This window comes from Streptopelia decaocto, assembly GCF_964273445.1.
Source record: "Streptopelia decaocto genome assembly, chromosome: 3".
NCBI classification, from domain to species: domain Eukaryota; kingdom Metazoa; phylum Chordata; class Aves; order Columbiformes; family Columbidae; genus Streptopelia; species Streptopelia decaocto.
In genome coordinates this window covers 17,267,649-17,294,986 of record NC_138656.1, presented here as the reverse complement: position 1 = coordinate 17,294,986, position 27,338 = coordinate 17,267,649, and the positions used below count along the sequence as shown (strand labels likewise).

The 27,338-nt window shown below is 39.4% G+C and overlaps 1 protein-coding gene across 3 annotated transcripts in view; it reads right to left on the bottom strand.

The window, feature by feature from the left end:
* Positions 1-18,764, bottom strand: part of CLIP4 (CAP-Gly domain containing linker protein family member 4) — a 32,533-nt gene extending 13,769 nt beyond the window's left edge. Inside the window, exons 1-10 of one of the 3 annotated variants that reach the window (XM_082049143.1) lie at positions 18,667-18,764; positions 17,614-17,650; positions 15,330-15,391; positions 14,597-14,743; positions 11,530-11,669; positions 10,454-10,547; positions 9,400-9,561; positions 5,977-6,095; positions 3,520-3,756; positions 115-250 (exon numbers count right to left, since the gene is read on the bottom strand). In XM_082049143.1, the coding sequence (XP_081905269.1) occupies positions 115-250; positions 3,520-3,756; positions 5,977-6,095; positions 9,400-9,561; positions 10,454-10,547; positions 11,530-11,669; positions 14,597-14,729 (1,021 nt within the window). In that variant the 5' untranslated portion in view covers positions 14,730-14,743; positions 15,330-15,391; positions 17,614-17,650; positions 18,667-18,764. Of the gene's footprint in view, positions 1-114; positions 251-3,519; positions 3,757-5,976; positions 6,096-9,399; positions 9,562-10,453; positions 10,548-11,529; positions 11,670-14,596; positions 14,744-15,112; positions 15,229-15,329; positions 15,392-17,613; positions 17,651-18,081; positions 18,300-18,666 lie in introns of those variants that run through there. The other 2 variants (XM_082049144.1, XM_082049145.1) reach the window with 2 other exon arrangements.
* Between the last annotated feature and the right edge of the window lie 8,574 nt (positions 18,765-27,338).

Here is a 27,338-nt window from a genome sequence, read left to right as displayed (position 1 = left end):
TACAAAGAAGAAAAGAAACAGAATCCATTATCTATATTTATTCTCCCATATCTTCCAATACTTTTTTAAAATTCGGGTTTCAAAATAATTTAAGAAAAATATTAAAGGTCATACCGCGTTTTGGTGCACACTTGAAGTACTGGACTTTTCCAACGCTTCCATTGTTCTTTCCTTCTGGTTCATCCAGCTCCACGCCAGCCCACTGGCCACTGGCAAATTCCGTTGTGCCACAAAATCTTAATGTACCAACCTGAAGCAAAAGCATCAACACAGAATGACTTTGCTAAAAAATTATTGTCCATGAGGACATAGTCTAGATTACAAAGAAGAAAGCAAGTCACCACCAAGCTTTCAACCAGAACAGAGAAACACAAACATAACAATCTCCCTTGATTATTGACATTCCTATCTTTGGATGCCAGCCAATGCATTTTCCAAAACGCATTAGTTTTTCTGCATATATTTTTCTATCAAACGCAGAAGTTATTGACAGATCTCATAACAGGTAAGAATTAGACACCACCACTGTACAACACAGCTCCAAGTCAGTAAGATACAGCAGTATATGCCTAACTAGAAGTTTTACTTTCACTGCCTTCCACGACAATAGTTCCAGAATCACAACAAGGTGTCTTGCTGAACTGGACATTCCATGGAAATACTAGATTAAAAACTCCATAAATATATCTTTGTGTGTATAAATATATACACATAAGTATATGATTTCTTATATATATTGCAAAGGTTAAAGGGTAAACTTCAGAGCATACTTAATTTTTTCTTTGGAAAATATTCAAAAATCTTTTATTCCATCCGTATGACAGAAAAAAATTTCAAAAGCCAGGAAATGTTCTCAACATTTTTTTGCTGTTGCAATATATACTATATAGACTCTGAACAGATAAGTATATCAAGAATATCAAGACAGACCAGTCCTGCCAGTGGGCCTCAGTCTCCACAAATATGCATTATAAGCTCACACACTTCATCCAAACGGAGGAGGAATAACTAACAGAGATGCATTTAGCACAGATTTAAATTCATTTTTATATTTGATTTTTAAATTAGTTTTAGTAATAAAAACCTTTGATCTTTCAGTTGCTCAGTTTTCATTGCCTCATGTGACCTTAATACTATTAGTTCACTTTTACCATGACTGCACTGTCTAATCCACCCTCAGAGAGTACAAGGACAGGAACCCTTTCTTTTCTTTACTATAAAAACTTCCAGCTACTCTTTCTTAATGTTCTGTAAAGGAATAAACGTGACCCAGACCCTATTCTTCTTTTACTCTGAAGGTCTCTTTTAAACTTGATTGTTATAGGCAAGTACATCACAGTAATCTACACCCAGATGTTTTCAGGCCCAAGTACAAGCACAGAGATCAAATTCAGCCAGCGGAAGCCTGGCCAAGCGGCCCAACAGATTCCTCCACTCTCCAGGCACCAGCCAGAGGGCACGTACTGGGCAGAGGGAAGAGAGCAGCAGGCATCTGAAACTGGAGATGGAGTTGGCAAAACTGATGCTCCAGTTTTGCACAAGCCCTAGGACTTGTGCGAGCAAGGAGCAGAGGATATCTCGCACACAATAAATGGGGCAGGAACAGGAGGAAGTTTTCTCCCAGCTGTTAGTTTTCCTGCACTTGCATTTTCATTGAATGTCTGTTTGATAAGATATAATCTAGCAACAGCAGGAGCCCGTGAAGCTGAAGGGACCTCAAATCACATAGAAACACCTGCTTACACAGCTTCCTACCCTGTAAGACAACTAGAATGACAGGCACAGTAGGAATCGAGAGAGGAACCCATTTTCCCTCTGGCATCTGCTGTGCATGGCTTTCAAGCTTCATTACAGCTGATACGTTAGGAGACTGCAGAAGCAGGAATGAGCACAGGAATCCGTAAATATTGCTCGTAAAAATGCTGCCATCCCAGCGCCCTCGTCCCAGCTCCCGCATTCCGGAAATGAGAACTGATCCAAGAGGACATCAAGAATCGGGCACCATTTTCATCATCCTGTTCTCATTTTTGCTCTACCCTGCATTTGTGAGTATAGAAGGGGAGGGGAAGACAGGGCTGCGATCCACATATTTATTTGGACAAATGGAGAAAGGGAGTGGGAAACAACGTGGGAGTACTGCAGAACCGCTCCTCACATACAAAGAAAGGAAGAGAGGAAAGCAGATGTGGAAGACCAAAAAGCACAATCACAGCTTTGGTTCCCTTAAAAAAACTGGAAAGCCCTGCTGGCCTTTGCCAACAGAAAAACAGCCTCCAACAACTTCTTAAAAATCACTGTAAGAGCATACTCAATTTAAAAAAAAAAAAAATAAATAACAACTAACCAAATCCAGGAAGCTTTATCTATACACAGTAAGCACATTACAGTACAAAAAGTACCATGGGCCTTACTTGGAGAAAAAAAAATACTCAAGAGGACTAATTTCTTCCCTTCCGTGCTATAAAGCCTCCATTAACTCGCAATTACATTATCTCCTCTTGCTTTCACTGTGCAATGGCTTTCTGTAAAAGAAACTTCCATGAACTTCTACTGCCTTTAAAGAATAAGCGCCTTCCCGTACTTACTTCAGTTAAAATGCATTCTGCATAGCTAGTGATTCCTTCACTTTTCCTGACTCAGTTTCAAGAATACACCAAATGACAATACAGAATGGAAGCTGCTTTGTGCACTGAGTGGAGTTCACTTTAGAACACTTCAGTTGTGACAATTACAAATCTGAAGTTAGACTAGAAAACTTATTAAAGCTACTCAAACAAAATTTTGCTCACAAATGCCTTCCATATTTACCAGAAAAATATTTGAAATCTTTAAAAGAGTTCTGGCATTCCTAATTCATTTCAGAGCCCTTGCCATCAGAACAAATAAAAGGTATGGCTACTAACTGCAATATCAATGTTACATTTTGCATATACATCTTAAAATGTGTCTAGCAAGGTAGCTTCTTAAAAGCTATTCACATTGGAGCTGTACCAGAATTAGCTACATTCTTACACTTCCACAGAATCACGTATTATAACAACGCTGTTGGCACAGCATTGCTTCGAAGATTTTAGCTGCATTGCACCAGTGAAATTGGGTTACTACAGCAGAAGCAGAATCAAAGTTTTCTTCTACTGCCTTCTGGAAGCTATCGGGTAATTCACAAATGCATACTCAGAACTGAAAGCTGGGTAATCTGTAAATTTTACCATCATTTTGATGTGACACCAAAAATGTTAATAAAATCTGAGCCACATTGATGTACTACAGGAGACTGTTAAAAAAAATGTTTACAGATACAAAATGCAGTCTGTGCCCTTCAAAACAGCTTTTCATAGTAGTGACTGTAACAAATAACTGTTCAGCTTATTACTATCTGTAACTAGATCCTTACTGCCATACAGAGTTCATACCTTCCATAAAGTATTTTACACCCTCAAATTTGAGGTATGTCTCTAAAGGGGTAAATAAATTGACTGTCTAGAAATCATGAGGGTAGTATCAGGTTGCTTATCATACCTTCTGTCCTGCAATAACAACACGATCTCCCAGTTTCAGGCCAAGCGATAAAAGCATGGCCTTGCCAGTGACGTGATCGTAGTTTGGAATCATGGCTTTTGAGATGTCACATGAAAGAGGCACTGCATCCAGCAATATCTGCTTGATTTCTTTTGCGCTGGCTGCTGCATCTGCCATTTCCAGGGGCATATCTACTGGATCAGGCACCACATCCGCTGGAATCTGCCCTTTGTCATTCTGTAGAAACATAACATAGCATAGGACTTGGTGTTGTGCCAAGATAAACCTGGTTAGGCAAAACTATAGTAGCTTATGAAGTTCATTGGATATTTGATAATATAAACAGCTATAAAAACATCCACATTTTCACAGAAGGATGCCAAAACAGCCTTAGATATATAAACTAGCATTTACAGTGACTTATTTTCAAAAGTGCTAAGTTACCAACATTTTTAGTTTAAAGAACATTATTGCTACTCAGAACACATGAAAAGCACACCTGTATGTATACGTGTAACTTAATATAGATTTAGAAAAGTAAGCAAGAATTCTGGTCTGTAATACCAATACTGTAATGCCAATACTTCCCAAAGAATTTAGCTTTACTCAGTGCATAGCTTATTCCTTGATGAGGCTTATTCCAAGTGTAAGAAGTTAATTAATACATATTGCATGCACAGACAATACAAAGTTGGTGTCTCATATAAATACTTGAATAAAGCTGTTCAGATTTAGATATAGACTATTGTGTCAGCGATGAATGAAGGAGAGAGTCCTTTCCAAACACTTCCCATTCCCAGCGGGCAGTGACTGTGACTCCCCTGTGTCCCAGGTGACAATGGCCCTTGGCCAGAGCTGCTGGAGTACCAGCTCACCTGGAGACAACCTGAGCTCCAGGCCACAGCCAGGCTGCAAGTGCAGTGTTGGGCTGCCAGGCTGCTATGATGGCAAGCTCTGCCCGCACTCTCTTCAGCGAAGGCATTAGTAACGGATCTTCACCTATCTGCCAATTTTCACAGTCTGTGGAAACATAATTATCTTGGTCTTCCAAATTTGTCTCAGCTGAGCCACTGGACTCAGAAATTACCAGAAACCCAACAAGGGAATGACACAGAGTAAGACTCTGTTTGCTTTGTTCCCTTAAAAAACAGACTAAAAGCTCAACCTTCCCTGAGCCCCTATAAATCTCCCTGTTTCATCCTTAGAAAACTATCCCCCTTACTCAGCATTTACACTGCTGTCCTCATATGAGCAAGCTCTACACACTGTCTCTGGTCAGAGCTTTATCATGGGATTGAAGAATCAAATACCTACCATTCCCTAAAAATCTACAGTCATTCCATAAGTAAAAGGTCAGCCCCATTCAAGTCATAGTACCTTAAAACCACGATATAGCCGGGTTAAGGTTGAGCTGGCAGCTTGTTTTGAGTTTTTAGTAATCACATGAGCGATTGTTTCAGTCAGACCAGTCCTGCAAATCTTTGTGTTACCACGGGGCACGGGACAGAGCAGAGGCAAGGCAGCAAAAGTGGGTACCGTGGCACCGGACTGGTTTTCTCAAGCGCAGAGCCACCCTTCGCCAGCTCAGAAGGCTTGTGCAACTACAAACCAGCACTCCCTGGGACAACAGCCTTTCAAACATACAGCTGCCATGGAATTTGAAACATGTACATGCACTCAATAGTAATGAAACAAAGGAGAAAAACAGCATTTTTAAAATTATCTAGATTGAATATCATGAAGAACTACTGTATGAACAATGATGTTCCAGAAGATTTCATACCATCAGTAATACATAAAATAATGGCTTCTGAGTAGCTTTAAAACAACCACAATATCTCATTTAAAAAAAAAAAAAAAAAGAAAAGAAAATGGAGAACTGAGATAATGACTATGCTAAAAAAAAAACCAAACACCACCAAAAACCACCAACAACAACAACCCACAACACTAAACCAAAACACCAAAAGCCAAGATTTGTGGCTACACACACAGCAGCATTTTATACTACGACTCATGCCAATTATTTGGTTAGTAAGTGAAGCAGTTAATGTTTCTTCATTACCAGTTACTTATGCTAAGACTAAGTCCACTGCTAAGTGATACACTGCGCTTCTGGAAGTCACAGACTGCACTCCTGTATTTCTGAAAGACCCACCACTGCCGTGACAACCGTTGCAAGACACAAAGGAGTATTAACAAATGAAAGTTCAAGCAACAAACAGAAGAACACCTTGACAGCTATTTGAACTACTGAACTAGACCATGACACAAAGCCAAACTTCAACACAGGAGTATGAGAAAGCATACAAATCCTCCACTTTGAGTTACAAATAATTTTTCTGAGGCACTATCACTCCATGTAACACATTTTCAGCTAACCAAAACCCCAGACAGACTGTTCAGTTTCTCCAGGTACTTTTCACTTTTTGGTGAATCTACAGCCTAACTCCTTACCCTAAAGGCAGGATTTGCTCCATGTTCCAGTAAGCACTTGACAGCTCCTGTACATAGGTTAAATGCAGCAATATGCAAAGCTGTTCCAAAATCAAAATCACTACAGGTGGCATCCACATCTGCAATTAAACATCACATGCGAGGTATGTAAGTGTTACGTGAACATTTCATCCTACAGATTGTTTGAGAGGACATTAATTTTTTACAGTTTATGCTAACGTTTATACAGATACCATTAGTTATGTACCAAATGCACATAGGAAGTGATTCTACATAGAATATCAACTTTAACTGCACCTGTTTATTCACATCATGAATCAATCTGGAAGACGAGCATTTCCTTTCACTCATTTTATAATACTGATGACTTAACGGCAAAAATGTTGCTATCAAGATACCCAATCTACTGTGCCAACATTAACAAGTTAGTAAATTTAGGTTTGCATGTAAATTAGTGTTTCAGAAAATATTTATTTTATTGTTTCTAGGTGTCAAATTTTAAAATGAGAGGCATCTTCAACCAGTTGTTTTCCTTTGTGAGCAGGTAGTGGGGCAAGCAAAAGCTTACTACACCTCTGCTTTACATTGATTTAGTTACTAATGGCCAAGAACAAAGTAAGAGTTAGCAATTTTTATAATTTGTTTTCAAAGAATTGCATTCTGAAAGGTCTTGCACTGATAGTTTGGAAAATAGAGCACTGTATTTGTCTAGAAGATATTTAGCATACTACTTATTCCCATCAATTGTTTCCAACGTATCTTTCAATCTGCTATGAAGTTATTACTGTTCTATAAGATTGAAGTTTTAATGCCTATTTAGTCTTTGGCTCCTCTCCTAAACTATGCAAGAGAGATGTCAATTTGAGTCAATTATGTATATGACCATTTATTAAAAATGCCAACTGATTTAATACACAATCCAAAAGCCAACAAGTATTAGACATAATGTTCCGACTTGAAATAGTAGTGAGGAACATAAAACTTTCCACCTCAGGGCTGCACAGTCTCCTAGTATTTTCCAGTTACAGTCTCTATCCTAAATACCACTAGCCTTTCTCACAGTGTGATAAAGTATATCCCAACTGTATCAACATCCTTATATAGTTATACTAAATTAATATTTTGAGGGCAAATAAAGCATCAACATATATAGAAGATAAATAAATATGTCTGTATATATATGCCAACTTTATATACTAGAAGAGATTGATTCTGAATTTTATAACGATCAAAGATAAATTTTTAACAGTTTTACAGTTGCACCAGTATGAACACAAACTTAGGTATTTAAAATTTAATTGGCACGTGCGCGAAAAAAATACTGCATTGACATCACAGCTACATATGCAAATGCACCTTTTACAGATCAAATGTCAAACAACTATTGCCAGTTTAAAACTCAGTAGAAGCTGTGCAGTTGTAAACAACCACTGGAAACTTCCATGTTTGATAAGGCTATTGAAGTATTTTCTGCACACATTGGAGGAACCAGTTTGCAGAGATACTGATCAGTAACATCAGCTACTGAGTCAGCAACAGCTGTACATACTCCTATTTTTAAGAGTAACTGACATTTAGATTTTTATTTTTTTTTAATTAGACTACTATGACTTCCTCAGGCTTGCAAACTTCACACTTGGAGTTTGTAAACACTGTCTTCTTACACCTTTGTTCTAGGTCTAAGTTGGCATAGTCCATGTGACAAAAAGAAACACTGATATATCAATTGTTACCCAGTAACTACCCCCAAACTATCTAGGGAAAATTAATATGCAGCAACAGTCTATCATTAGCAACCCATGCAGGTTACAGTCATTCCATAATGGTACCACACAACATTTCTAATTCTTAAGCTCTTAACAATTTTTCTATTTAAAACCTCTAAAACTCTAAGATCAAATTAGCTCTCTATTCTAACCATCGAGGAGTAAATCTGTATAAAGAATTTAACTGCAGAATGTCATAAAGGACATAGTTTAGCGGTAAATGAAAAGGAAACATCTGTGGTACCAGCTGTTTCACAATGGGTGTCTCAGAGTCAGCACAGCACTGTCTTGAGGAGCTATTTATACATCAACCATTTTTTCTCCAGTTCAGTATGAATCCACTCAAGGCATTTTTGCCTTCTCTGTACATGCTCCCTTCTCTGCAAACTGCCTGATGAAGTATGGAGCTAAGACTATTCTTTCTGTTAATTCAGACCATCCATTGTTTTCATGTCACAGTTAGGGCAAATCATTTTATGCATTTTCTGAGATTTAAAAAAAAAATAAATAAATCATCTGCTGATCCAAGAGTTGCCAACAAGCAAGGCATTTAACCAGAGCAGTTTCCTTGGAAATCCTGAGCAAATCCCCATCCCTTCTGTAGACACTGCACAGGAGGAGACAAGAACACCAAACACAAGTGAGGTCTGAAAGAAGAACTAATCTGCTGATGCAAATTATGGAGACCAGACTATTGAAATGTGATGTTGTTTTGTCTTTTGTTACCAACCTGCACATTACCTCCTAAGCACATCACACCAATAACAGCTCTGTTTAACAATTACTTCCATGATGACTCACAACACGGTAAGCAACCCTAGTGTACTCCAAAAACCTACCACCTTTTCAGAATTTTGAGACAGTCTTTAGCTTCAACTAGCTAAAAAAGGAAATTAATCATTTTGCAAAATAGCACAATCAGAAGGATATTCAGTGGAACAAATAAACATTTGTACAATTTTAGTATTAAAATTGCTTACTGGTTTTGATATTTGACAAAAGTAGGAACTAATGGTTCTCGTTCAGAACCATTTCTGTATTTCCATTTGCGTTAGTGTAAATAGGACTCCAATTACCAATCCTTTATATTATCATTCTAAAAGGTACCATTTATTTATGCCAAACACTAAAGTCAAACTGTTTCTTACACGTGACCTTCTAGATAGACAAGATGTGGGAAAAATGAGCATGTCAAAGTTGCTTCGGTGACCAGTTTGCCACGTGTCATTGCCAAATTCCCACTTCTCCTTTACCCTTCTCTCAGCATTTCAAACATACTTCTCAACATTTAAGGCATCTTAAAAACCCTAAGAACTGACCAGAATACTTACATCCTCATTTTTCTGCATACATTATCATAGTCCTCAACAGCTTAGAATTAACCTGTTTGCTTTCCATTTTATTAGGTATTTCTCTACCATCTGGTACCAAGCTCAAGTTTAGCAACTTTAAAAAACAGCAATGGAATCGGTGCATTAAACCACAATGAAAAATAATGTTAGGAGAAAATGAACCAATGAAGCTGACTAAAAGAACAAGAAATACTTATACAATGGGTAAACAAACCTCACTCTTAAAGACCACTGTGCACCAGCTTAGTGTCAACACAGTAACAAAATACAGACAACTACACGAAAAATAAAGGAACAATGCCTACCTTTCGGCTTTGCATTTTTCAAAATAACTCTAATAAGTTCTGGAACATCAAAGTAGGCAGCATAATGCAAGGCATTCATATTTGTCCAGCGGCTGCGTAAACTGCTATCAGCACCCAAATCAATAAGCTGCGTTGCAAATTTTACAGCGGTTTCAACATCACCTGTAAGGCAAATTTCATAAAATGTGCATCAGGGATTTACTTAAATGGCATCAAAAATATGCACATGCTTACGTGTAACCATAATATATATTAAACCCCTAAGGCTCACAGCAGAACACTTACTAGTAGATGCCTTTCTTCTTAAGATTAGGACACAGGAAAGCTTTGCCTTTTATCATGAAGGGCTGAAATGTCTACTGTAGTATATAGTAACACTACCTGTTTATCTCTAATGTAAATAACATGTCACCCATCAAAAACAAGGATTTTAGTATCTGATAGAAGAAAAAAAAAATTACACTCCACGATACTGAAGTTTATGTTAAGAGATGTGCTGCCCCCAGAAAAGCAAACCTCTGTCAGACCTCACTCAAACTTAGTTCAAATTCAGAGAACTGGGTTTCGGTCAACAAAAGAGTAGCACAACATAGAAAAGCTAAGAGATGTGTTCAAACAGAATTAAATACACTCTTATTCCAGTACTCATGATCATAATAATGCAAATGAAGTTTATTGTTTTCTTCTGACATGATCAGGGTGAAACAAAAAAAAAGGAAAGCCAGTCACCTAAATGTTCTGGTTTCACTGACATAAGAAAACTGTCGATAGCTTAGTTCACAGTTTGCGCCTCAGTCTGAAGCAGCCTTTGCTACATTAAATATATGTTCCTGTTGATAAAATTGTTTGCAATACATATACCACTAACTCAACTTACTCCCAACTGCCACAGCCATAACCACACCACAGTTCTGTATCTTCCTTTCTGATGGCCACTAGAAGGGATAAAACCCATCACTAAAAAATAATCTACTGCAAGGAAAAATTCTGTAATAGTTGATGGGATTAGCCTTTGTCAGGGTTTTTACATATATAATGATGTTTCTTTACTCACCGATACCATGAGCCCCTGATTTGCAAGTGTAATGCAAAAGAGTCATGTCGGTCAGTCCATCTCTGTCATTCACATTGCAACCCCTTTTAATGATCTGAGAAACAAGTGGAAAACAAACACATTTTAGCTCTAGCATATCACTGACATCAGTATTATTTAGTAAGTTATTTCAGATATATGGACTCCTGGATTCATTTCAACAGCTAATAAAAAAAGAAGCCTGTCAGAATAGACTCTAACTGCAGAACTGAGCAACATGCAGAAATGTAATAAATAGTATTATGTGGATATCATTAACCTTCATTGTTTACAGAATTTAAAGTTTCTTTATATTATTACTTCTAACATACATTTCACATGCTGAAAAGTTAACTGCTCAACTGAACAACAGAAAAACAACATCATTTATCAAGTCTCTCTGCTTGCTCTTTGGTGTCTCAACAATTCCTGCCTCCCTCCGCTCCTCTCCCCTATCCTGCCACCCCCCCTCCACCCCAAAATAAAAAAGTCCCCAGTTATACTATGGCAGGAAGAATCTTTGCCATGCTTCCCACCTGGCTAGAAAAGCCTGTAATCCAGAAGAAAAATAAGAAAGTAGGATGGAATTACTAGAAACATGATGTCTTCTCAAAGCAGCCTACTGCAGGTTGCAAAAAGATTTCAGATCCTACCTCATTTTGTGCCTTGGAAACATTGCCTTTAAGGTCAGGCCTCACTGTAAGGTCAGACATTGGAGTTTATGATTGCTGCTAAGTATGAAACTGAAACACCAAGGTGAAGGGTCTCTAAATAACTGCTTTGAGAAGAAACATTGTTTCTACATTCTGTGATTCTGCGTGATTCTGTGATTCTACCACCAATCCATATGCACTGATTTTTCACCCAGCATCTTTCCCTTTCCAAACGAACGCTGACAACATGTGCAATACACAGCACTGATCAGTAAGTACTTGTTACACGGCAGAAACTGTATCTGCATTTATGATTAGTTCTGCTTCTCCCTGAACTGTTTTTATTTGTTGTCACCATAGCACTTTAACACTGAAATCATTCAAGGATCTCCATTTATACCTCACCTCATTCCCAATAATATCAATGTTCTGCTGGACCTGTGGAACCCATTGCCTTAAGATAGCAAACAATTCAGAAACTGATGTTTTGGGGTTGAAAAGTATTTCTTGGCATGCTGCATCATTGGGATCAAAGAAGGAAAACTCTGTTAAAAAAAAAAAAAAAAAGAATCATTATGTACAATTGTAAGTTTTAACATGCTTCTAACGTTTCAAACCCAGAGGCAAAGAAGAGCAGAGAGAGTCACTTTACTACAAGTCACAGTGGAAAAATCAGAATATTGAATTGATTTAGAAAACTGTGTTTAGCATCTGGTCTATTTTTTCTTTAATACTCAACATCTGTCTTGTACTTCTGAAAAAGCTGTGAATCAGTCACCAATACAATGGTACTGCAAGACTGATTTTAAGTTTAGGCAAGGACCAATAGAGATGTAAAGTGATTATGCTAATACTCTTCCTTCAAGCTAGCAAAGGACTGCTGGTTCTAATCTGTTCCCAAGCACAGACAAGCCTCTTGATCTCTCTGTGATTAAATGTGTACATGATTTCTCCATATACTGCAAAACATGTATTTTCCCCCTTCTTCCATCACAATTTACATAAAGCATACCAAAACATACACACATGCACAAATCAGGAAGGCATTCCATGGCCTCCACTATTTTGAGGTATTTCGTGAATCTATCAATCCCAGTTGGTGGCAGCTGCAGGTAACAAACACCTTCAAAAATTAAGCCAAACCAAGAATAGAAAAAAGATGTATTTTTAAGATTTTAAGTCTCATGTTGCTTAAGGCAACCTAAAGTATAGGTGTAAAAAACACCTTATTATTAAAGTACAGTATTTCATATTACTTACAGGTGTATGTGTGTGCATGTATATACACATACCGTATTTTAAATTTGTGGAATTTCTTCAAACTCTGGAAAATTGCATGAAAGAATCTGGATAGCAATGGCTATTAGGAGAGGGAATGGAAGCAGAACCTACTATCATCAGCAAATTACTGAATCATGGAAAACAATGAACTTCTGGCTCCGCTGCAGCTATCAGGGAGTTGCCTTTTAAAAAGGTTTCAAATAAATGTACAATGTCAGCTTGCATCAATCACAGATAAAAGGCTCTCAGAACAGACATACAGGTTAAGTAAAATAGAGCATCAACCACCTAGGTGTATGACATGGTATAAACTACCTCTAGGTGAGTCATCATTACCTTCCCTCAAAAAGAGCATACCACATTTCTAGCTTGGATTAACAGATAAAAGCACATATGGTGCTCACTTCCTGTCTGTCTTGAGTTTGCATTGCCTTGATCCAACGAGGATGAAAAAGGACAAGTTCACTGATATTTAGGATGAATTTTTACCTGTACCTAGCATACAAAAATAAAAAAAAGCAAACCCCTTGTCTCCCAGCACTACACAAAACGTGCTTCTTACCTACATCCCATGCATTGACACCGATCTACTGATGTATTTACTGATATTTAACTTCAGCATAAACCACAGTTGATCTCATTCTGACAGCTATGAATTAAATAGACAACTAGCCAACAAGATCATCATCTTCTCCAACATGCATGATTTTTTAGTCTACCAGGAAGCTTTCTAGCTATGAACCTGAACCAAATTATATATCAGAAATCAACTCTAATAGACTGTTACAACCAGCATGCTAGGGTAAAAAACATGAGAGAATATATTAAGTATTAATAACAATAATCCTAAGTGCTTAACAGGTGATCAGCTGTAGTGTTTGCAAACCAAAGAAATGTTACAGAAATTCTATTAAAACAATAAGTTCCACGAACGAATAGTGGCATCTAGAATACTTTAAAACATTGCTTTCTTGACCTGTATCTTTCCCATGCATTGATTACAGTGCTCAACTATATTAACGAAAAATAAATGCACTTAATGTAACGACCAAGAATCTTTGTCTGTTATGGTTTAACCTTCTTTGCCCAGACTCCATAATATTACTGTTACACAGGTTACAGTAACCTCCTATAAAAGGAATTTTTTTTTTATTCAGTAAGTAGGTATAGACTGAGCAGGTCTGAGAGCAAGTGATATTGTGGTGTTGTTAGAAGACATCATAACACACGACGGCTAAAGAAGGATGAATGGAGAATTTTTCTAAGGGATAAGAAAACAGAATGGAATAAATCACAGCAGTACTTACAGCAGAATAGGAAAGACAAGTTATGAGAACAGGGCTAAACCATGTAAAAACACATGTTCATGTACTAAAATATATCCTACAGAATTGCTAAATTTCCAACCTGTGCTAACTCATCAAATGGGTCTCAAGAACACTAAGTCTGTCAAAAACAGAACATTACATTATGTGTATTTCTTTTTCCTGAATACAGTTGATTGCTGTAATCAATGCATGGGAAAAACAGAGGTGGAGACTAATTTTGAAGCTATATAGATGCTATTAACATCTTCTGCAACATTCAAAGACATTAAAATTGTAGCTATCTATGAAGATAGCTACAGTGATATTTAATATTATATATCCTGTTTTAAATTTTATAATAATTTATACATGTGAAGACAATTCAACATTATTTCAAAAGCTGATCACTGATACTTGCTATAGTTTTCTGTAGACACTCATTTCACAGTCCTTACCATCACAAACATCTACACTTCCAAGAGAAATATTCCCCTATAGCGGATTGCTTGCATACTGAAAATACGAGAGAAAGCCTAACTCTAGAGGTTTTAAATGTGATGTAGATGCTTAACTACATTTAAATACTGCAATTTAACGCAATATCCAGTTACACATGGAAATGTAAAAAACCTACAAACATCTGACCACACGCACAGAAGAAACAGTATGAAGGAAAAGATAGTATATTTAAAATGTATGCAATCAAAACAACAGAAAATGCACAGGTCTTCATACTTCATTTCCTTTAAAAAATAATGGAGAATTCATTTAACAAGCAGTAAACTTTTTCTGAAAATAAGGAATAAATTAAGAGCTTTTCTTAAAATTCATTATTCAAATATATTGTCTGATGATGACATTCATTTTCTCTTAAAAGTACATACCACAGTCTGAAGGCATTGGTGCAGCAGCAACAGAAAAAGTAACAGAAGTTTCAGAATTTGGGAATAAGAACCGTTCTCTTTCAAAGAGGGAATCTCCTTCCAAGGAGGGTTCTGGGAGATCCTCTATGGTCATCTTCTAGAAAGCCACTTTAGGAGGAAAAAAAATAAATAGCCTCATTAGAAATACTTTGGAACAGTCCTATCAGAGTAAGATACAATGTGCAATGAGACTAAAATATTTTCTTTTTGCAAACATAAAATAATACTACTATTGTATTCTTACAAGCAAAGGAAGTTAATTAGTAAAAGTTAGCAGAGTATGGTGTTAAGGATAGCCAACTTCTAGTTTTGACTTAGTCACTAAACTTGCACGTTATTAATGGAAAACATTATATTTCTCCCCAGTTTCCCACTTGAGCAGTCATGAAAATAGTAATGCTATAATTAGCAAGCACACAGTGACAATGAATAGATTGGTATATTTTATAGCTTTATGAAAATGTGAAGCTCAATTACCTTTCCTCATACTCTGCATGTATATTCCTTTCCTTCACAGTGAGGAAGCATATGCTACCAGCTACTGCCTTCTCCTCTTTTAAAGTTCTCACCACTTTAATCTTCCCACACAAAGCTGCAGACAATTCATCACTGAGTGATTCACTCCTGGACTCACGATTCCATATCAGCTCCTTTCCCAGCTTCTCCCTTCTATGTTTTAATATAGCACACTTACCACAGTGTTGTAACCTCCACCCTGATGTTGTTTCCAGACAGCTTTTCAGGCCTTAGCGCAATCTAGGAGACAGAAGAAAGATTAAATGGCTGTACAAAGTTATACTGACATTTTCCTAACAACCAGGTCAAGTGACATTCTAGTTATGGTTCACTTACTAAGACCAGATTAGAGCTGGTTACCACTGTAAGACATCTAGTCAGGCAAATTCAGTAAGAAATAACAAAAAACATTATTCTTAATAGAAACAGGCATTATTGCCCTATCAGAGAGTATAGCTTACACCTGAAAAACTGGAATTGTGCATCTTGAATTTTCATGGTCAAATACTCAGGGTAAAAGTAGTGCTTCTACTAGACAACCTACAATTTTATTCTGGAGATTGCTATACAGCACTCTCTACTCAGGAATTTGTTTAGCCAGTTTGCTTGACAGAAATAATTCGTGGAGCGTTAAGGTATGTTTGGTTTTATTATATTTAACCTATACACATGAGTAAACAGGCAAAAGAAAAAGTAGTCTGTAGTAGATTTATAAGTAGACTCATTTTGGGGGTTGTATCCTACACACAAGCAGCTAAGCGAATAGATTTACTCTAATATTTCCCCAAATAAGTTTATCACACTATTTGGGAACCTCTCATAATCTACATTCTAATACAAAAATCATTTTAACAGATGCTAAACTTGAAATAAATAAATGAAAACTTTCTCTTCTTGGACGCCATGAAGAGTTCACCCTATCCTCAACTTGGAAAAGAGATCCAGATGAAAACTGCTCATTTTTCTCCAACTAGTTTATTTCTTCAGTCTTATGCAACTGTATAAATGCATGTGCTGGCACAACACTAAGATCAAGAAAGAGGCCATTGGGAAGGGCAGGACTATTTCTTCCCATGGCATTATCAAATTGCATCAGCTTAAGCATTCTTAGATTCAACAAGGCCAAAAATATTACTAATTATTTCAATTATTATTTTCATCCAGTAAGGAGAAATTAGAGTTTACATTTTGAATGGCTTTATAGTCATCATAAATATGACAGCAACGATTTTCTCATATGAGGGACTAGAAAGTCCCTTAAGCTCCAAGTCACTAAATCTCTTTGGCAGGGCAAGAGTGAAATAAATTTGCTGCCTTCTGGTATTTGTTCAGAGACTATGACAAAACAAAACAGAGCAAAGCTTTGTAAAATGCATGAATCCACAACAGTTTTGCACAGGTAGCACATCAGACACTCTCACGAAATGCACAAAGGAACAAGTAATATGCATGAGTGTAGAAGAGATGACAGCTGAACCTGTTAAGTCAGAAAAAGACAGGAAAGCAATTGTAAGCTTTTTGCACAGCGCTGCCAGTGCAACAGTGAGGAAACAAAAGAAACACCATGAAAAGTAGCCAGATCTGATTAAGCCAATGGCAACAGGAAGAGGTGAGATTTGTAAAGTACAATAACGAAAGCTGCAACAACTAGAAATCAACACAGACATTTGAAAATTAATACCAAAAAAGATTGTTTATTGCACACAGAAAAGCAGACTGATCTGTGCATTTGCAAGTATCCAGGACACCTCTTACTCTGAGGGGCCAGAGGGGAATACAACCTGTCACATGAGTGAAAAGAATTCAGCACGCAATCTACCAAAGCAAAGCAGGCAGGGAAAAAAGCCCTGTCATTGGGCAGGTGACATGAAGACCTAAATGCTACAATGCATGTGCCCACCCAACACTGTAAAGAATGACTTCCCAGGTTCACATGAGTGCCAACACCCCCTGGCCCAAGCATGCACATCCTTCCACCATAGGATCTTAATTTGGATCCAGAAATAATATTACCAGTCATGACACATTACTGAACCATGCAATGTCAAGGCAACATGCTGTGCACCCATGAAAACCTCCAGAGCCTGCTAGCTCAGGCACAAGAATATCACAACCAGTTAATGTCACACACGCATACCTAGAAAGGCAAAAGGAAAGCAAAAGGTTGAAAACTATTCCAAAGGAAGGGAAAAAAACATCATGCTCAGAGTAACGTCTGTTCTGAGCATAAAAAAACTGCCTGAGGTATTAATAATATCCAAGGTATGTGGACTCAGGTGGGATGTCCTGGTGAAACAGAATGGAAGGTCTTCCAGAAGATTTCCCTGCCTTAGTAGGAGATGTTTAGACAAACAGCAGGAAATGGTTAGAGAAATTAAATGAAAGGACAGAAATCTCCTGTTCAGAGTACTGCCAAACTAGCACTAAAAGTAGTTTAGCACAGCACAGGGTACCACGCTTACCGTTTGACAGCCATATGTTCTTCTAACTGAACTCAATCTGAAAATGAAAAATATAAATATCATGGGAAAAAAATCAAGAAAACTTGAAGGAGTCATCAAATAAGCATACACTTATGCTGGCAAGATTGAAGAGCAACTACAGGATTCCTGATATCCACACGTTGCAGAGAGCTACCACTGCATATATATATTAAAGAAAAAAATTAGTTGTATAATACAGGATCCAACTTTTTCCTGTACTCCAGATTTTGCAATATGTGTTACAGCACAAAGTTTTCCTGCAAGTGCTGTAAAATGCTAAAGCACTTCAAGGTATTAAATACAATTGCACTGGGGGTCTGACAGCAGAAGCTGTCATGAATGTGATGTTATTTTTGACAATAAGCACATATAATGGACTACTTATTGTGTACTTATATGTGCTCAAGAACTAAAGCTAAGTTCAGAAAGCAAGACTCTCGCACATACACTATCTGCTGGCTTTATTAAATTTACAGCAGACCGGCAGAGACGTTACGTGTGCACATGTACACCCCAGACTGCCTCTTCAGCTGGCGTGCGGGGCCTCTTGCAACACGGCGCTTGGTCTGGAGAAGCTGCCAGTTTCACAGAGCTTCAGAGCGGGCCGCGCTGCCTCTGCCCCTCCGAGCTTCCCTCGGTAGCTCCCGCAGCAAACGCCGGTCCGGCCCGGCCCGGCCACGGGCTGGTTATGAGAGCGAACCCAGGGAGCGGGGGGTTCCGGCCGCGGCCGCCGCCTGGCGGGCTGGGGCACTCGGTGATACCTCACCGAGCCGCCAGGGCACCGCACCAACAAGCCCCGCTCCCGCCCTGCCCCACGCAACCCGGCCCGCCGGGGGGCCCCGGCAGCCGCGCGTGTGCCCGCAGCGGCGGGGGCCAGGGCCGGGCTCGGCCCGCCCGCTGCGGCGGCCCCCGCGCCGCCACCCCGCCCCCACCCCGCACGGAAGCAGGGCGGGAGAGCACGGGGAGGCCGCCGGCTCCCGTCCCGCTCCCCCGCAGAAGGTGCGGGACCGCGGCCGCCCCCCCAAGCCCTACCTGCTCCCGGCAGGGAGGGGCACGGCCGGGACCTCCCGCGCCCGCCCGCAGCTGAGGGAACCGAGCGAAGACCCATCCTCGCGCCCCTGCGCGACCTCCTCCCCGCCCCTCTCCGCCCATCGGCCTATCGGCTGCCAGCACCGCCCTCCTCGCCCCGCCCCTCCCCGCCCACTGGCCTATCGGTTGCCAGCACCGCCCGCCTCGCCCCGCCCCGCCGCGGAGCCTGTCCCCGTGGTGCCGGCGGGCAGCGCGGACCGGCTCTGGCGGCAGCTCGGGCCGAATCGTGGGTGTTCGGGTAATTCCGGAGCGGCGGCAGAACAGCGGGAGGGAAAGCCGGAAATACTGGGATAGGAGTGGTGACTGGGAGAAGAGAGAGAGCAAAGGGAGACGGCGGCTTCTTAACTGACGGTTTCGGGTGCACGCTGTTCGTGGGTGCTTAACACCGTAACGTGTTCCTGCACGCACAGCTGCGTGAAAGGGACTGGCCCAAGGTCACTCGTAATCGCTGCTAGATTTAAGCACCGAACTCAGAATTCTGCATTTCCCAGTTATTTCACTAACCAGCTGGAGGAACGAAAATAGCAGCTTCCAAGAAGGCATTTCAGGGGGTGCTTATCCGTTCCTCTAAACCTAATAAGGATCTAAATCCAAAGATCAGTAATCTCTAAGAAACGCGTGTGGTGGTAAACCCATTTTCATATTGTTACAGTTGTAACTACGTTTTGTAAACTATATCCAAGATTCTTACCTTATCTTGAGGCTTTGCAGGTTGTATACAAAAAGAGAACTGAAAGTTAGTCCTCAGTTAGTCCTTATCTTATCTTGAAAGGATAGGATGTGCTGAGAATGCACATCTAAGAAATCCAAGAATTTTACATGATTTCACAACGAACATAGCAATAGCGTGCATGTGCAGTGACAAGAGGTGAAGAAGACTCCTTACTTCATCCTGAAGACCCCCTGAACGACCACCAGAGGACACTGCGCATGCTTAGAGTAGTTCCAAGGTGTTCCGACTGATATTGTGAAATATCAGTGTAATCTGATGAATATGCAATACATACGTTGTAACCGTAATGAATATGTATGTAACCAAATTGTATAAATGTAGTGGAGTTCGAATCAGTGGTCGAAGCCAGCTTTGGGTGCGAACCCCTGGTTTCCCAGCTCTGAAATAAAAGCACCGCATATAACTACGTCCGTGGTTATGTGTCTCATTTGCTAACAATATGGCTTGAGCCCAGGCTACTTGAGGGGAATTTGACCTGGATAAAAACTCAGACAAGTTTTGCTGTGTTTTTATGCTCAATGTGGGTCATAATGAAGTAAATAAAACTAATGTTTAGAACTAGTTTTTGTTGGTGTTTTTTTCCAGTGATAATATTAATTGTGGAAGGTAGGCAGGGCAAATAATGGGAGGGACAAGTGGAAATTACCTCAAGTGAAGTACTGGAAAAGTCAAGAGCTGTAAGTGCTCTCAGATCACAGAGACTTGAAAACTGAAGGCAGTGGAACATGGAGCTGCGATGGTAAACATGGGACCAGATGGCTAGAGAAAAGCTGAGATAATTCTTCCATTTCTTAGAAATGTTTCATACTTAGAAAAGGCAAAGAAAAATTGTAATCCAGGAAAATGCAGGCCTGCAATTTTCACCTCAAGGGTAATTTAAAGAGAGTTTGAAGCACAAAGACATGGATGTAAGTGAGATCAAATGTGAGCTTACTATTGGCAGTTGATATCTGCTTTTTTCGAGATTCTTGATGTTCTGGGAAAAGGAAATATTTTATGGCTGATACTGAATAATGGACTGTAGTGTAGTGCCTGAAATGGAAATTATTAGCAATTCTGGAGAAGACTAGAATTTAGGAGAATTTCAATTGAAGTGCAAGCACAGACGGAAACAGTGTTAAGATGAATGGAGAGTACTGGACTGAGGGAGGTTACTGATGACATCCTGGGATATTTTCTTGGAACTTACTTTTTTCATATTTTCCTTTAGTGATTTTGGCAAAAGAAACAGCAAACAGATGAGACAAAAAAAAAAGCTATTAAAAAGCAATGAACTAATAAGTTTGATGTATGGGATCTTCTTATGGAAGTGACTGAAGAAGAAGAAGAAGATGCAATTGTAGTCAACAGTTACACAATGCACATCATTACCAATGTGATGCAATGGCATGAAAAGCAAACACTTATCTTAGGATGCATAACTGGAGACTCGTGGCAGGGAAGTATTCATGCCAGCAGGTTCTGCCATCCCCTTGGGAAACTGCATGCAGTTCTGACCACCCTTTTTCAGCAGGAGGCAGCTAACCTAGCATGTCCAGAGATTATTTGTTAGCACAATCGAGGAGAAGAACAATCTGGTTTAGGAGGTTACCAGAACATGGCTTGTTTAATGCAGCAGAATGAAAGCTGAGGCAAGGTGGGGTTGCCATCTGCCATAAACTATGGAAAATGCTGTGTGAATTCAAAGGTAATGTTGAATGCAAGGATAAAACTCTGTGTGAATGCTTTTATGCTAGAAAATGGAAACAAGCACCTAACAAACCATCTTGTGTTCTAGAACATCCTTCTGGTTGGAGCATTAAAGGCAAAAAATCCAAACATTTTAGCTTATAGAGTGAATCTTGTGACTTAGTTCTGCAACCGCAAAGGAGACTGGACACCATTGCCTGAGAAAAGTCCTGCCTGTCCTGACTTCCACCCCTGGGCCCTGCAATGGAAATTTTAAAAAAATATATTTAAACTTCATTCTGTACCTTTTCACAATATCTTTTTCAGCGCCTTCTACGTGCCAGGATATGAGTCTAAATTCAAGCCTGTTCAGCTTATCCTGTCTGACTCATTCGGTGCTGCTATGGGCAGCAGAGTTGCAGAGCACCTGGAGAACTCAGAACAATGGGCTGCAGCAGCTCTGGCAACTTCAGAGGGAAGACATGGAAACAATGCTTGTGAACAATAAGCCTATTTTAACTAAAATATTATTTCACTTCTTGGGCATTACTAACCAATTCCTTCATCTTCACAAATGCATGTGTCAGAGGAAAGGGATAATTTAAGTGGCTTTGGAAGACACTGCAGCTTCAAGCAGAGCCACTCCAGAGTAAGGATTAGGGCAGCAGAGAGGTTCTGAAAGGGAGCACACTTATTTACCGCTTTCAGTGTGGCTTCGGGACAGCAAGCGTGTTCAAAAGACCATGGATACTGCAGGAGCTACCCTCAGAGCTGGGTGTGGAACAAGGAAGCCGTGCATCCACCCACAATCAGGATATTTCTCTCCTACAAAAAAGGCCACTGGTTACTGTCAGTTTTTCCAGCCCTGCCCATTATTTCCCAAGGGACATGCCACCCTTCTTCCCTTCGAGCTTTAGCCACTGCCCTCCTGTGTACATTGCCCTTCCCAGTTTCTGCCAGGTGTGCCAGCTTCTCAGATCACATCCACTGCTTCTGGATCCACAGCCTTTAGCCTCCTGGCACTTCAGCAAGAGCCACTCGGCTCCTCTCTCATTAGTGCTCCAGCAGCGAAAGATCATCTTCTCTCCAGAGTAAACACCTGCTCTGCACACTCGCAGCTGCCACGCTGCATCCGGCCATGGGTTTGACGTGGTTTCACACAGCTGTCAGTGCACAGCGTGGTTGGAGACATTCTGCGGGAGGAGCCAGGAGGAATGCTGTGTTATCTCTGCTCTCAGGGAAACCCTGAGTGATTTAGGTGAGGGAATCCACCGGGAACTGGAAGAGGCACGAGGCTAAATATCTGCTCCCTTTTCTATAGCATCCTGGGATATTTTTCAGGAATATGAGTCACCTGGACCTCATTTCCAGATCCCAAGTCCACGTACCGCCTTCCACTAGAAATGACACTGCCTACCTGTTGAGTTGCCAGTCCCTCACCAACTCACTTTCCTTGAAACTGCAAGCACAAACCTGCTTCCACTTGTGGGAACTGATCCAACCACTGCCTGGGCTAATGAGACTGTCCCCTTTCAATTTTCTAGATTTGCATAACTCTGGAAATCTGTACTTAAAGCTTTATGCTGTTTCGCACAATCCTAACTCTTACCTTTTGGCAGTCGCTGTCTTAACCATTGAAAGCAGCAGTGAATGTATTAGTTACAACAGATAGCAAGCTTTTAAATATCCATGGCATTCTTAGCAAAGAGAAACTATGACCAAGTGACCAGAATAAATATTCCAAAAATAATAGACAAATGTAAATATATCTCACAAAACTACTGCTGACCTCAAGTGGCATTAAACTCACAATTTTTCTCTACTCCTTTGGGTCATCTTAGGTGTATCAACAACCCTGAGCAAGCAAACACCCAGAACTCTTTAATTTTCTATTTATATTTCTTCTTCTGTTAGTTCTGGAGAATAAAACCGGTTTCCTGCCTGTTTCCAACAACTTGTTTTTTCTTGTCCTGCTGCTGTTAAAAAAAAAAAAAAAAAATAGATTCTGCTTTTGCAAAACAGGTTTTTGAAAACATTGAGTTCATATTTATTGTCTCATGCAATCAGTCTGAAGCAACCTACTTAGAAGTTAGAAATAAAAGAAGAGAAGGCATAAGCTGAGCTTCAGACAGCCAGTTGTGGAAAGTTCATCCTTGACCCAGAGTCAATATGAATTTTGTCTTTCACTTGCACCATCACCACTAATAAAGGCTCTGTATAGACTCACTGGGTTCACTTAATTATTTGCAACCAGATTTCCTTCAAACCATGATACTTCTATTCCTTACCATTGTCAACAGGTTTCCACAGGGGAAACAGTATGAAGCTTTGTAAGTATTTCTGTTAGTGGTTACAGAAAAGAGAGAATCTACTCCATCTCCCACAACAGCATCAGCTCTGCAGGAGAAGCTGAAATAAAAAGCAGCAATTTCTTATTTACCTAGTGATATCTAGGCCAACAATATGAACAGCTCCCTTGCTATATTCAATTTGCTGATATAAAAGAAGGAAAAGCAGGTTTCTTTCAGTGCAAAATAGCTCTTTAAAGCTACTGTTATCACTCAAGCGCTTCGTAATTCCTCAGTGAGCAGAGTGCACTTTCCTCAGAAATCCTCCACAAATACAAACCTTAAATTTTTAAGATCCGATATGAGCGTTTATGCACATTGCTCTTATAAATCCTGCAACTTCTCTTGTGGTTTAGCTCAGCAGGCAGCTAAACTTCTCACACAGCTGTTTGCTCACCCCCGACCTCAGGAGGTGGGGGAGAGAATTGGAAAAAAAAAAAGTATACCTCGTGGGTTAAGACAAAGTTTAATAGGACAGAAAGGGAAAATAATTAATAATAACAACAACAACAATAATAATGATGATATAATAATAATAGTAATAATAGTAATAATAGTAATAATAGTAATAATAGTAATAATAGTAATAATAGTAATAATAGTAATAATAGTAATAATAGTAATAGTAATAGTAATAGTAATAATAATAATAATAATAATAATAATAATAATAATAATAATAATAATAATGATGCAAGTGATTCACAATGCAATTGCTCACCACCCATTAACTGATACTCAGTCAGTTACTGAGCAGCCATTCTCCTGGCCAGCTTCCCCCAGAATCTGTACTGAGCATGACATCCCATGGTATGGAATATCGCTCTGGTCAGTCTGGGTCAGATGTCCTGTCTGTGTCCGCTCCCAGCTCCTTGTGCACCTGGCACTGCTTGAGAAGCTGAAAACTCCTTGACTACTGAGTAACAACTAAAACATCAGTGTGTTATCAACATTATTCTCATTCTAAATCCAAACCACAGCACCATACCAGCTACTAGGAAGAAAATTAACTCTATCCCAGGTGAAACCAGGACACTCTCACAAGCAGTCCCTCATTATTATTTTCCTTATTTCCATAATTTTTAAACTTATGTTACTGGTTTTACAGTTTTTGGTCAACTGACTCTTCCTTCATAAGGCTCTAAAATCCATCCCATGGTTACAGCATTGACAACACCTCTGGGGGGGCTGAGTATCACACATCTCCACCTAGATTCAGGCCTTTTTCTTGCCTTTTATAAGGCACTTACAGTGCCACTTTCAGACTAGTCTTTGGTTTTTATAATCTATTGTACCAACTATGTCTGATGGTGTTTGAATATTTAAGTTCTTCCCTTCAGGAGCAGTGCATGACCAGGCAGCCCCCTCAAAATGACAATACTGCTAGTTTTAACAGTAGGAAGAAAGTATATGAAAGAAGGAGCAAAGGCAATTTATACACAGTCCACATGCAAGGAAAAGCCTCCTTTAATCCTTAATTATCTTATTTTTGGTGCTTTCATAGGGTCCCTTCCTCAAACACAGTTTTGTGTTCATCTGGTGCACTTGTAAAAATCACTTGAGTTAGCAAGTTTACAGGTAACACCACTTGGGCATCCACTTGAACATGACCAGCTGTTGCCTTTTCAGCCTGTATTCTGCAAATGGTAGCATTGTAAGCCAAAATACATTACTATAGTAACTGCACTTGGAATGACATCAACATACAGCAATCCTAAATCACAGATTATAGATTCATCTAATCCCCTTATACTCAAAATATTTCCTTGTCATTCACTTTGTTGATATTCTCTTTTACCACTGTTTTTTACCTAATTTATCCATTTGTCTTTGTTTTTGTTGCATGACTGTGAGCCAAAGCATTTTCCTTAGCATTTTCCATGAGGTAGTGGATTTGGTTTTTCTAAAGTGCCTCAGACATTCAAAGCAATATATAACTATTTAGTAACAGGAGTATTGATTGGGGAAATGCAGTTTCATAAGTGGTTGGAAGCAGTTCCTGCTCTCTCACATAAGCTAAAAAATTTGACGCAACATTAAATAATCATGTTGCATATACATGTGAACTGCAATTACAGTTAGGATAAAACAAGTGCCTATTAAAAACATGTTTTCCATGACCCTGAATCTCTATTTAATAATAAATAAATAATAAACTTAATACTGGCTTAATATTAATATTTACAATAATAAAAGACTATATAATAAATAAGCATAAACCAGGATTTTGCATTTTTTAACCATGCATGTATTTCCTGTAAGATATTAACACATGGCCTGAAAATAACTAAGAAAAAAAAAAGTGACATGAATGGATAATTGAAGGAAAAACGTAAAGAAAAACGACTTCCCAAATACAACAAATAACTTACACGGAGTTAATTGTCAAAATTCCCAGTGCTAACAATGGAACTCTTGGAGCTGCTTTTCGAAGGAAAGCCTTATGGTATTTTATAGCCAAAGATGTCTCTCAACTTCCACTGTAACCAAAAGAGGTGCACTAAGGCTCACTGCTTTGTCTACTGTGTTTTCCTTGACTTACTGTGGAGGGCTACAGCATCCTGACTGTTCGGATCACTAGGATGAAGCAGCTGCCTAAATCTGCTCCATTTCTCCACTTTGAACATACTAGACATGTGCTTAAAGGGGAATGGAGAAAGAGCTGGGACCGTTGTGTAGAAACCACATCACAGTGAGACCCAGAAGCAGCTGGAGAGTGAGCTACATGACTTGCAAGAAGCAGAGCCAAGAAGTAATTACCTGATGCCTTCCAGAAAAGCTTTGAAGGAAATGACTATGCCATCATGTATATTAAGTACAATTTATGTGTTCCAGAAAATTACTTTAGAGAAAGCACATAGTTTTAAAAATTTTGCTGGGAATCACTGTCATGCCCTGTCCCTGGTAAAACACTGTCCTGGTTTTGTTAAAAACAAGTTTCTCTTTTAGTGAATTTGCCTGTCAGCTAAAGTCTTCATATTAGCTGCATTTTCCTGGAGAACCAGATATATGTTTTGGTAAACATAGCAATGGAATGCAAAGTTATTGATAAGCACGGACGGACATCTTGCGAGAGGGGCAATGAGAAAGAGGTGACCAAGAAACTGACCAACTGTGTATAACATTCCATTCATGTGAATACTTCATATAAAAGTGGGAGATCACAAGGATCTCGTCCCTTTTCCTTATGGCCGACATTAGGAGAGGACTTTGCTAGTTGTCCCTGCGAACTGAGGCCTAGTGAGAGACTGAATCCAGCTCCGGTTGGCTGCAGAGTCCAATCCGGGACTTTGGTTGCCGGCTCTGCAGTTGCTGAGACTTTCAAGATTAGTTTTGTATATTTTGTATTATTTTCTCTATTCTTATTAGTAGCATTAGTAAAACATTTTTAATTTTTCCAACTCTCTTCTCTCTGTTCTTCTTTCCCTCCCAATCGCCTGTCCTGAGTGGGAAGGGGGAGAGGGAGAGACTGAAGTGGGGGGGAGAAGGGGATAGCAATACATCTGCCAGGGTTTTATTGTCACCCCACAATCAAAACCCTCGACAAACACAATAATTTTGTTGCCCCCATTGAACATAAAAAGAGATTTAAACAACAAGGTTACAGAGAATAACAACTTTTCATGCAGATATGCAGCTATTGCAGTCCAGCACCAAGAAATGAATCATGTAAGCTGTTCATTAAAGTCTAAGAATGTTTTATAGGCTTGATAGCATGCAAAGATTTTTGGGATTCAGACATGATAGCCTCAACCATGCAGTTAGAAATCTAGAGAGAAGCTGCAGGTGTCTACCCAGCATTAGATTTGGCCACTGCTGTCTGTGACCTTGTGACACTGAGAAATGGCCACCTTTGGTAGAAAAGC